The sequence below is a fragment of the Podarcis cretensis genome (genome assembly GCF_951804945.1).
Source record: "Podarcis cretensis genome assembly, chromosome: 12".
In the NCBI taxonomy this organism is placed as follows: Eukaryota; Metazoa; Chordata; class Lepidosauria; order Squamata; family Lacertidae; genus Podarcis; species Podarcis cretensis.
Window position 1 is genome coordinate 41,217,633 of NC_137181.1, and position 13,099 is coordinate 41,230,731.

General features: G+C 40.6%; 1 protein-coding gene across 13 annotated transcripts in view; it reads right to left on the reverse strand.

Annotated features, from left to right (window-relative positions):
• ZNF385D (zinc finger protein 385D) overlaps nt 1-13,099 on the reverse strand; it is a 421,068-nt gene that overhangs the window by 141,571 nt on the left and 266,398 nt on the right. For all 13 annotated transcript variants that reach the window (XM_079947339.1, XM_079947336.1, XM_079947331.1 and 10 more), the window contains one exon: nt 487-629. In XM_079947339.1, coding sequence (XP_079803465.1) covers nt 487-629 — 143 coding nt within the window. The remainder of the gene's footprint in view (nt 1-486; nt 630-13,099) is intronic.

The following is a 13,099-nucleotide window of genomic DNA, read 5'->3' on the forward strand; positions in this document are numbered from 1 at the left end:
GCATTCTCAGTCAGAGGTGCTTTGTTTTTGTTTTGTTTTTAGAAATAATAAACTTGCATGCTATCACTCAGGGATTAATCAGCCTGTGTTAATTATTTGGCAGCAAAAATAATTTAAATACTTATTTTGAGCAATTGCTTAGAACCCATGAGCAAACACTGTTAAATATTAATTCATATTTAATTACTAGAAAATGCAGGAATGGACATGTTCTTTCATTAGCCCCGATAATTTCCATTACTAATCCGACATATACAAATTAGAAGTAAATTACTCTTCTGTGGTATGGGTTTGTTTTCTTGCTAATTCTCCAGGGGATTTGCCCCCCTGAACCCTATAACTGTTGCACGTCAAACAACCACAGGTGGGAGCTGCGTATGTGTGAGCACTGATTATCTCTTTGACTTGATTTTTTTTTTTTTTTTAAATGAGGAGTTCAATGGATGACATAAGAGATGGAAACAACATCTGCAGTAGAGTACTTACTGCATTGAAGTTGGGGAAGAGATTGACAGCTGCTGCAGTGTCCAGAGGGAATGGAAGAAAGGGTTTGATATCCAACGGAGGCTGCAGGGCTGGGGCTGGAGGACGTACCAGGGCTGGAAGAGCAGGGCTCTGGCATGTACCTCCTATACAAAGAAAGGAGGGGAAAGAAAAAAAAAGTGAAATCATACATAATAGATTTTTAATCTGGTTTCATTGTATTGTAGATAACAGGCACTTAAAACCAAGTCAGTTAAGAATGTCAGCCATCAGTCTCTTTGGCTTGGCAGCCTGGCAGGAATACACACACACACACACACACACACACACACACACACACACACACACACACACACAAAGCCTGCCAGGCTCTTCAACTGTGCTGAAGGGCCACTACTCTCTGTGGAGGCAATGGCTCATGCGCCATGAAAACATTGCTCGGGCAAAGGCATAAAGCACAGGTTTCCATCCCCCCCCCCAATCTAATCAGTTCAACAATACAGTTGCTTGTGTAACTTTGAGGACCTCACACTTTGGATCTTTAAGGAATGATTCCGTGTCTTACTGCATCTCCGATGAAAACAGGGACATCCTGCCATACGCTCCAACATTTGGAGGGTCTGTTACTGTCTTCCTCTTTCTGCCTCCCTGTGCTTAATGAAGCACCAAATAAGGTAGAATGAAGCCAAATAACCATTTGATTTGTCTTACAAAGCCACACACACATATAGGACCCCATGGCAGAAGGGGAAACAGTTTAGGAGACAGGTGGAGTTGGAGGAGAGAAGGAGTGAGTGAGGAAAAGACTGAATACATCTCCCATACTTTTATGTTCCATATCACCCCTCCTTAAGCAGTTTGTCTAGGATTTCTTGTTCGAAGACTTGTCCCCCCCCCCTTTTTTTTTTACACTCAAGGGGCTTCTGGCATATATTCCACATGGGAAAGTAATATAATATGCAACTTGAGTTTTCTATTGTTTCCACAAAGAAGTCCCATTATGAACAGAAAGAAAGACCTCTTGGTTTTGTGAATTTAATAATAATAAAATGAACATTTGTGTTTAGAACACTTTTCAAGGTTTTGTCTTTGCTCTTAATAAAATGAACTAATGTTATTTCTCCAAACTAATTACGAGGCTTTACAGTGAACTTTAAAGGCTAATCTTACCAAGCAGCCTGAAGAACTGAGTAAGAACCTGCTCTCTTAAAAAAGAACAAAATGTGGTATTAAGCTATTCTCTGAAATTCTGACCAAAACAGTTCTTCAGTATAACTGGCAAGCCCTATAGGCTATTGTCACAGGTTAGGGTGATCAAGAATTGCAGTGAGCTAGTGTCCCCTGCTAATGCTGCTTCTGAGCATTCTCTGGGACCCAGATGGAAATGAAGCAATTCCTTTGCATACTGATAAACACAGACCTCAATTTTTTTTGTGGTTTGCCCCCATCACAGACCACAACATATTCAGTTGTATGAAAGCTGGGAATATTCAAGTCCTATCTCTGCTTACAATGACTCCTATATTTTCTGGTATACTTCCAGAACATCAATTCACAGCTAATTAAGATTCTTTGAATCCTGTGAAATTCTTAAAATATGCCTGTATTCTCTTAATCTGACAGGCAGGTAGCAGACTGCAAAAACTGGCAGGGGAGTGTCCAAAAAAACCCCCACCTAAACAAACAAACAAACAAACAGAGCACCCCACAAACAAAATGCAATGGTCATTTTCCTCCCTGCTGAAAATATTCCACTGAAAGATAAAGAATGAGTAGAAGGTAAGAAACTTGATTCCTTTATATAAGGTAAGAGGTTCTTTTCCAATTACAATTCTTATATAAAATCATTGGATGGATTCACTTCGAATGTGTTAACTGCAGCCAGAAAAGCTCTTAACCAGAGTTGCATTTTAATACATCTAATTGAAGGCTCACAGTAAATGATTGAATTAACTTGCTATATCAAATTATCAACTCTCCTACTTTTGGTAGGAAATCTGCTGGAGATGAAATTATGTGACAACACGCTTTTACCATCTTTTCAATTGCTCTCTAAAACACCTGACCAAAAAAAAAAGTTTAGCGAAAGGGAAGCATTGGTCTTATAAATCAAGTATATCAATTTATGGCTCATATTTATTTCACATTGTACACTGACTTCCATGGAATCTCTTGTGATTTACAACACTTGTGAAAGTGGAAATTGAATCTGACCTTTAGAAGAGCGCCATTATGGGAGGGGAAGTGATAAAAGAATAATACAAGTCAGCACTCATCTTAGGCAACCAGACAGTCATTTATCAGATGCTTAAATATTGGCTAAATTGACCTGGGGGAGTCAGAAGTATTTAAGGCACTGCTGTGAGAAACTTGGCTAGATAGACTGTTACTTTGGTTCAGTACTTCAGTGCAATATTGTAATTGAACAGAAGAGATTAAATAAGAATGACTGTTATAGCATACAGGAAAAGGGCAGCTAACCCTGTGCCCTCCAGATATTGTCTAATCCCTCTCCCAAGACCCCAAGCATGAGCTATGTTGACTGGGGCTCATGGGAGGCCAAATCCAACAGAATCGTGGACAGCCACAGATTGGTCACTCCCAATAAAGAGGGTTGCTTCTAAGATCTATGGGTTCTATTCACATTTTCAAAAAAGAGAAGGCTCTTAGATCACTGAGGATGATGCAAGGGTTGGTTGTAATATTGTTTTTTATAAGGCCCTTGTCAGCACTAATCTAATATATTGGGATTTGACTAACCAAACAGTGGGACCCTTGAGAATTTCCAGGCAGATGGGATAGCATTTTTATAAATCCACAGAGCTCACAGCAAGAAATTCCCATATATCACCCAAACACTTTGGCCAGATCTCCAAGTGGATGATCTCTTCTGCATCCAGCAGAACACCCAGAGCACCTCATTTATCAGAGCCACTGGGTGCATTAGGTACAAAATACAATCTGAAATTTCAGTGTGCTTGCCTGACTGCTTGGCCCTTGGATCATTAACAAACTAGAAGACTCAATGGCACACAATTGCCAATACAACTCAAGTGTGTATCTTAGGGTTTATCCAAGCCTTGTCTGACAGTAATGCACTACATCTGTCTGGCTCCTGGACATATTGGTTGTGCCCGTGTTTGTGAATGACAAATCTATTTTGGAATATCAAAAACTTGGCAAATCCATACCCAAGAATATCACCAGTAGTAAAAACTCTCATTTCCTTCTTGTCCCAAAGATTTGCTCCATGCTTCTTACCCAAGTCACAGCAGGTACAGCCATGTGTTACGCTCCATGCAAACCTAATGACTTAAATATGTGTTAGCTGGCAAATCCTTCCTGTGAAATAGACATAGAACTTTTCTAATCAATGAATGTGTGTCTAAATCTACCTTCAGTTTTTAAAATATGTCATACTGCTGGCATATAGATAAAATTAAATGAGGGAGATATGCAGGACAAATGAAGCGACAGGACAGCATATCCACCAAGACTCTTTCCTTCCCCATCAGAAATCTGACAGTTTTGCCTGAACTTGAACTTATGATTTATTTTAAAGACATGATGTCTGAATGGCAGCAGGTAAAATGACTCACTCTAGCCTGACCTTTTCCCAGAGGGAGGGGGGAAGCCTCTGTACAATCCCAATAAGCAATATACACCACACCAGTTGCTGTGCTCTTAGTTTCTCAAGGAACGGGCAGGGGGACATACTAATAACCTTGATCATTTTACAGCATCAGTACTGGAAGACTTAAAAAAAAAAATAGAAGTTAACAGCCGCACAAAAACATGTAAGGAGTGTGTGTGAGAGAGGGGAGGGGGGGAGAGGGAGAGAGAGAGGTATTGGCATTTACCGTATTTCATATACACTATCCAATTGGATAGTGTATAACAACTACACAACTATATTCCTGCTAGGAGGAGAATGGCATTTTACTATCAATTCAAAATTGCAGTTCTAAGCTCTTGGAAAATACAAAACTGTTATGTCTTAGCTGAAGCAATATTGCCTGGATTCTTAACAATGAAGCAATTGTTTGGAAAGTCCCACACCTACATGCCTTCTTACATAAAGTACACAGTGATTCGTGCAGCAAAATTCTAAGCATGCTTACTCAGAAGAATATCCCATTCTGCACAGTTGGATTTACTCTCAAGAAAGCGTACATATGATTTCCACATTAAAATGCATCATTTTAAAAAGCAGCACGGCAAATGGATTTAAGCCAAATCAAACTCTGTCTGAGTGTAGGAGATACTTTATAATACAGTGGTACCTCGGGTTGCATACGCTTCAGGTTACAGACACTTCAGGTCACAGACTCTGCTAACCCAGAAATAGTACCTCGGGTTAAGAAGTTTGTTTCAGGATAAGAACAGAAATCGTGTGGCGGCGGCACAGTGGCAGTGTGAGGCCCCATTAGCTAAAGTGATGTTTCAGGTTAAGAACAGTTTCAGGTTAAGAACGGACCTCCAGAACGAATTAAGTTCTTAACCCGAGGTACCACTGTCCTGAAGGTTCCCTGTAACTTCCATGATTCTTTCACTTCTGTTTGATGCTACATCAGGGAACCGAGGGCTGTTGATCTGAGGGCTATGACAACATTCCAACTATGGGATAAGATACAGTCTAACAGAACATAAAATGTTATGAATATGTAAATAAACAAGATGCATGATATTTCCACAGCAGTAACAACTTGAAGCTCCTAAGCTGACTGTGACATTAACAGATATAAAAAAATGCAAAGTGGCAGCAGTTTCCCCCATGTTTATGTAAATTGATTTCAACATACATAATACATGCACACTAAGATAACAAACATTTTAAATGTTGGGCATTTGATTCTTACACAAATTGCTTTTGTTGCATCTCAAGTAATTTGTATTTGCACTATTCAGTTATGTCCATGCGTGCATAATATATTTGCAAATGGCAATCACATCTTTCCATCCTTCTCTAGTTTAAAGGATTATTTCAAGCGCTATTCCAAAGAGCTTGCTACGGCACTCCTCTTTTGATTGTCCTTTGTAAGTATGAAAGAAAAGACAAAAGACCTCTAGGACAAGAAAAGTCCAGTACATTCTGAGTGCATTGATTTTATCATTGTTCATAACTGCTCATCAGTGTTCCACTCTTGTAAAAACTATTCAAGTTTTTTAGCAGTGAGAAGTACTATTTACATCTCTCCCCTGCTAACCGTTTGTTAACATCTCGGACAGCTGTATGCACCATTTTCTGCTGTGTGTGAAGTAGATAGAAAGAAGAATTTGCTTCTGGGGAATCTATAGATCCTATCACTGTGAATGTGCCCATTTCTAAACTCTTTCCTGTCAGCTGTACGATTAGTCTCAAGAAGCAGATATCTTATCAGAATCCTGGAGGCGGTTGGAGGATGGATGGCGGCTAACAGATTGAGGTTGAATCCTGACAAGACAGAAGTACTGTTTCTGGGGGACAGGAGGCGGGCAGGTGTGGAGGATTCCCTGGTCCTGAATGGGGTAACTGTGCCCCTGAAGGACCAGGTGCGCAGCCTGGGAGTCATTTTGGACTCACAGCTGTCCATGGAGGCACAAGTCAAATCTGTGTCCAGGGCAGCTGTTTACCAGCTCCATCTGGTACGTAGGCTGAGACCCTATCTGCCTGCGGACTGTCTCGCCAGAGTGGTGCATGCTCTGGTTATCTCCCGCTTGGACTACTGCAATGCACTCTACGTGGGGCTACCTTTGAAGGTGACTCGGAAACTACAACTAATCCAGAATGCGGCAGCTAGACTGGTGACTGGGAGCGGCCGCCGAGACCATATAACACCGGTCTTGAAAGACCTACATTGGCTCCCAGTATGTTTCCAAGCACAATTCAAAGTGTTGGTGCTGACCTTTAAAGCCCTAAACGGCCTCGGTCCAGTATACCTGAAGGAGCGTCTCCACCCCCATCATTCTGCCCGGACGCTGAGGTCCAGCGCCGAGGGCCTTCTGGCGGTTCCCTCATTGCGAGAAGCAAAGCTACAGGGAACCAGGCAGAGGGCCTTCTCGGTAGTGGCGCCCACCCTGTGGAACGCCCTTCCAGCAGATGTCAAAGCGATAAACAACTACCTGACATTCAGAAGACATCTTAAGGCAGCCCTGTTCAGGGAAGTTTTTAACGTGTGATTTTACTGTATTTTTGGTTTTTATGGAAGCCGCCCAGAGTGGCTGGGAAGGCCCAGCCAGATGGGCGGGATATAAATAATAAATTATTATTATTATTATTATTATTCTCTCAAATATGCTTGCCAGCCCATATTTTGTAAACCCAAGGATTTCAGTCCTAGGATTTTTAAAGTTACTATGCTCTGAAATTCCCTAAAAAGATGGAGCAACCTTATATTGACATTTACATGTTCAAGTCAACGTTAAAAAAAATAAATCATTTGTACGTAAGTACAAAGTTTTTAACAGCTGATTGCCCCGCAAAGCTCAAAATAGATTAGCAGCCAGAAGAACACTAGCTCTGCAATAACAAGACCTATAAGTTTAATTACTTCAGACTGTGCAGCTGGATTCAGAAAATGAACCTTTTAATATCATGAGGAAACAAAGAATGGCTATAATTATTTTTCCTTTGGACAGAACTGAGTGAAAGTTGCAGGCATAGTAGCCCCTCCTCAGGGCGAGTGGCTCATGAAGGAGAGTGGAGATGGTTCCATCCTGAGTTGTTGATGGCAAGTCTGCAGGTATGTGTACCAATGCAGTACACAGTGGTACCTTGACTAAAGTCCAGTCTGTTATAAGTCTGTTTTGGACTAAGTCCAATTGCAACCTGGAAATGAGTGCTCCATCTTGAGTCATTTTTTTTTATATAAGTTGGGCCCGGCTGCGGTTTTAGGGGATGCTTTTCATCATCTGGTTCCTGCTAAGTGTTTCGTTTGTTAATTGAGCCCCTCACTGCTAATCAGAGGCTTCCTGTTGAGTCTATCGGCTGCTGAGTCCCGAGCACCCATGCAACACAGAGGTGATATTTGGAGGTTTTGTTTTTGCTATATTTTTTGCATTTTGGTTTGTGTGGCTTTTTCAGATTTTTGACTGTGACTTCACTTTATGTGGCTGACCTGTGACCGTGGCTTGTGACTTTGTTTTTGTGACTTGTTTCTGTAACTGTGTGGAACCCAGTTCAGCTACTGGTTGATTGTGTGACTGCAGAAATGGATAAAAGCCACCCCCCCCAATCCAAACAATGGCTATCATCAGTGTACGTAAGGAAAAAACTAATTTTTTTTACCTACAATTCTGTCTTATTTGTTTTATAGTACAGTACACTGATTATTGCCTACATTTTATGGGTCAAAATTTGTGTTAAATTGCTGTTTTAGGGGGTGTTTTTCATTGTCTAGAACGGATCAATCCATTTTCAATTACTTTCTATGGGAAAGCACGCCTTGTTTTAAGTCCGCTTTGTTTTAAGACCGGACTTCTGGAACGGATTTCGGTCTTAAATCAAGGTACTACTGTAACCACCAACAATTCAGAGTCACACCATCTCTGCTTCATCTGGCACCAAGGAATGCAGTGCCACCACTCAGAAGGTGCCACTACCTCTGCCGTCCCACTCACAAGCTACAACTAAACCTGTCAAATTGGATAAAACAATCCAATTATTTTGTACTGGGCACCTGGGCGTACTCCCTCATAAATGGATCAGTTCCAGGATTTTTGTAGAACAAGAGCACTGATATTTTGCTGAATTTCGAGCATAGTTCCCAGTTTTGACTGCATTACACAGTTCTTGAAGGGGGAAAAGCATTAATACCCTTGCATGTCTAGTATATTGCTGGCAGCCGCTGACCCATTTGCAGTATGCAGCTGCGAATCTACATACTTAAAATTAGCATTGATATCTTCCTTATTGCAACTGGGTTATATGCTTGCAATGAAGCTACTTTTTCCTCTTTCTCTCAAGTGTTTTCAATATAGAAAGTGTGTATTTAAAATGTTGCTCCACTGTCTCTGTGTTGGATAATGATATTACAGGGGGTGGAGGATAACTGGCCACATATTGATTGATCACATGGAGAAACTATTATTTCCTGACATCTAGCTACAAGTGAATGTGTTTCACACTTGAGAGAGGGAATGAGAGGATAATTTTTTCAGAGGTTGGAAATGGAGCAAGACACTTCAAAAAAAAAAGTATGGAAAAAATGAATGCTATTTTTTCAACCCTTTTTTTTTTGTTAAACTGAAAACATCTGAAACTTTCAACTTGCCATTGACTTTGTCATCGTTGAAGATAAATTATTGTTTTTGACTAGCCTGAGTAAATTTCATTTTTTCCTCTCTCTATATATACATAATTAATAATGATGGTTTGGCAGAGCAGATATTAACTTTCCAGCTTTATTTCTGAACAGCTCTTTCCAAAGAACGTGGACAGAAAAAAAATGTAAAATGTATGAACGCCACTATGGAAAATTTTAAAACTGTTGGCATTTCCATGTGACATAAATTATAAATCTACATTTTTAAAATATTGATGTCTAGGATTTGCCAACATATCAACTCCCATGTCCCTTCTCTTTTTATTCATGATATTCTCTTGTGTCTTAAGAGGTAAGTGAACAAGACTTTTTAGTTTGTTTCACATATATATGCTTCCCCCACTGACTTCTGATTTAGGGATGGATAACCAGCAAGATGTTGCTATGCTATAGCTGCCATAATCCTTGACCCCTGTTCATCCTGGCTGGTGCTGATGGAACATCTGGAGGGGCAAATATTTCTATCCAAGGTATGCATGTACTTGTAAATATACCTGTTCACAACATGTGCTGCATGCATGTTTGAATGAACATGATTGTACACACATCTCAGTGCTAATTCACTTGGCATTTTTGGGTGGTAATATCCAGTCTAAGTGAAACAGCTTGGGTTTTGGGTAGCTGGTGCACAATGGAATCACTTGACCATTCACTGGTATCATACAACAACTAAAAAATACTCATGTGGATCTTCAATACTCTTGGCAATGTTGAACAAATTATTTTCTTGGAAAATGTGGCATGATTCATGCTCTTAACAATGAAAATGACATAATCATTATCTATTTGAAACATTCAAACATATTAATATAAAGCCACCTTTCATACTATTGTCGTTTGCTAATTAGAACGATTGATTGATAGGCATCTGATGTGTTTTATCTTAGCTTTGACTAGAAAATTAAATTAATATGAATTCATTTCTACTGAACTGAATTAATTTCTAATGGAGCTGGTGTCCCTGTTCCCTTCAATGCTGTAGTTCTGGAATATGCATCTAATTATATTGGACATTAAAAAAGAAGAAGAAGAATTGAACGCTGAGAGCACCAAATCCTCATCCTCCTCCTCTTCAAAAGACAGTAGGAGTTCCACATACATGCACCTAGGTTACACAATCCAACTTTCTTCAAGTAAGAAGGAACAACTATCTAGCAATAGCAAAATATTCTCACCTTGTTGGACATCTGGTGTCTCCCCCCGCCGCCGCCTAGTCATTTAACAAATGCTTAAGTTTCATATTCATCAATTGACAGATAACATGAGAGCTTATTGTAGTTCCTAATCAAGGAGGGGTTTTTTAACTGAAAATTTGAAGTGGAGGCAACACATGCTGCTCTTGATCCCACATGACTGTGAAATCATCTGTGAAATAAGGAGATCAGAAGAAGAGCAGTGTGTTCCTTTGTGGACACATTGTGTAATTATTTTGGTTGAAACAGAGCATTGTTCTCTGGGTACAAAAGCAACAATGTTGTTTTGTTTAGGAGAGAGGCAAGAAATCCAGAAACATAGTACCTGATATTTTGCAAAACCTCTTAAATATTCTACAGATCGAGCTTTTTTTAAAAAAAGGACTGCGTGGCTTTCTTTATGATGAAAGTGTTCCGGATTAGATCCTCTGTTATTTACCCTGAGCCTAAGCTGTGGTTCAGCAAATAAAGCGTTAAGGTAAACTGCAGGGAGGAAAGACGTGAAATAATAGCTATGTTTGCCCTGCACAGATCTTGGCCCTGTCCCTGCTATTTAGGCTATGCCAAAAGGGACTGTACAATAATTGCTTCCCACTGCTCCTTACTCTAGCTCTGCTGTTTGAAGAAGTGCTATTCTCATGGGGGTTGGAAGAAACATGTACTGGCAGGAAATGCTAGCAGCTAAAGCCCAGCTTTCACATTCCAAATGGATACTCATCCCAAGGCTTATTAGCATTTGAACTTTCTTAAAAAATTATATATATATTTTAATTGCCAGCATCCTATCTTAAATATCGTTTGATACTTGGATTAGGGTTGCCATATTTCAAGAGGTAAAAATATGGACACCCCCCCAAGTTGTTGAGCCAGAAAAGGTTATCTTAGATACATAAATACATCAGACCTGTATTGCTGAAACAGTCAAAAGAAATAGACAAGAAAATGGGTAAAGAAAAAAAGAGAAAAAGCTTTGATTTTTATCCCCTGGATCCTGCAGCACCAAAAGAGGGCCAATGTGGAAGAAAAATATACAGCACTGTAACATCTAATCATCCATTTTTAAAAATATACCAATTTGTAAGTTACATAACCAGTACAGAATACTGGACCGGCCAGCGCTATGCAGTTGAAATGATAAAACTTCCACGCAGTAGCTCATAACAAAAGTCCCACACTTTTGTTCAAAAGTTCTAGTACTTTTGCATGAAAGGATATATACATATGATCTTCAATTAATTCCACTCCAGGGAATATCAGCTCCAGGTCACCTGCATGCATACTTGTTGATTTCAAGGGGCAATTTCTATGTGTCACACACACACCCTTAACAAACATAATTTTCAGATTTTAACTCTCACACTTTCCCCCTCTTGAGTTTTGCCAATGAAAACAGTTCGGACATCTGACTGAGAGTCATTGTGTGTAAAACAGTGAAGCAATGACACATCAGCGATGAACCCTGATGTGAAAGCAATGAGTCGAACTCTTACAGTCATCTGAGATCTAAAACAGAGATTGACAATTAACTCTTATTTTCTCTCCTACTCCCACAGGCAACTTAAATAATACAAATGCTAGATTGTTCTTTGACACGCTGCTAGTATATATGACAAAACAGGTGGGCAGAGTGAGCCTGACCCCACAGCTCCACTGGTAAAGAAAGAGCAGAGATTGCAGGCATCTTTGCTGCCTGAAAAGATGAACTCTGTTGATGGGCAGGCCTCATATGCTGCAGAGGCCCTTGTTATGTGTACAGAAAGCTCTGTAGGCAAAGATCTACCATGAGTATTCCTGCTGACAATAGCTGGTGTTACAGCACACATTGGGATGGGCAAGTTGAAGGCAGCCTTTTAATCTTATAAGGCCCCATAATTCACTGGCGAGACACCCCCATCTATGCCAGCCTAGAATTGCATACCCCCTCAAGTGTCTTGGAAAAAACAGGACATCCTGGTTTTCCCCCCTGCGAGAGCACAGTAGCCATTTTGGTCACAGTGATTGCATGTGATTTCGCACCAAGATTTCGCCCCCCCCCCCCCAAAAAAAATCCATGGCTTTTTCAGGGCCACAATCTTGTGCAACACTCAGAAACATGCATGAAAGCACGGCACTGAGAAATGTCTGTCTTTTGGGCTCTGTTATCTTAGATGGGGGGGATGCAGGTGGCATTGTGGGTTAAACCACAGAGCCTAGGACTTGCTGATCAGAAGGTCGGCAGTTCGAATCCCCGCAACGGGGTGAGCTCCTGTTGTTCAGTCCCAGCTTCTGCCAACCTAGCAGTTCGAAAGCACATCAAAGTGCAAGTAGATAAATAGGTACCCCTCTGGCAGGAAGGTAAACGGCGTTTCCGTGTGCTGCTCTGGTTCACCAGAAGCGGCTTAGTCATGCTGGCCACATGACCAGGCCACATGCTGGCCACATGACTGTACGCTGGCTCCCTCGGCCAATAAAGCGAGATGGGCACCGCAACCCCAGAGTCAGTCACGAATGAACCTAATGGTCAGGGGTCCCTTTACCTTTACTATCTTAGATGAGAGCATGGACAGCAAGACGTGCATCCTAGTTTTGGGACTCAACATGTTGGGGGGTATGGAATTGGCATAAATAATTATCACAGCATTCAAATCTGTGGGAAACAGTTACAAAGAGAATTGGATGCACACAAGGGAAAAACAAAATACATTCAACACCTTAGCTCCTGCCCCAAGCTAGAAGGGCTTCGCAAGTTGTGGATGATACACCACCCTGTAATAATATTATTTTGGCATTTCATTAGTAGGAAGTAAAAACATTTGTAGAGCAGCGATTCCACTGGTGGCTGGACTAGATGGCCCTCGGTGTCCCTTCCCAACCTAAAATTCTATGATTCGTAACAAAGAGGTTGCAAATGAGTCATTAAAAATTATGGCTATACACAAACCCACCAAACACTACAAGCACATCTGACTCGCTCAAGAATCCTGGGAAACTACAGTTTACAACTCGTAGCAAACTTAAAAGCTAGTTACCAGGAATTGGTGTGTATGCAGCTGATAATACAAATTCCCTACACCTGTTAAATACACCTTAAATATAAACATTAAAACCCAAGAAATATATTGCTAGTCACTGTAATGCTAC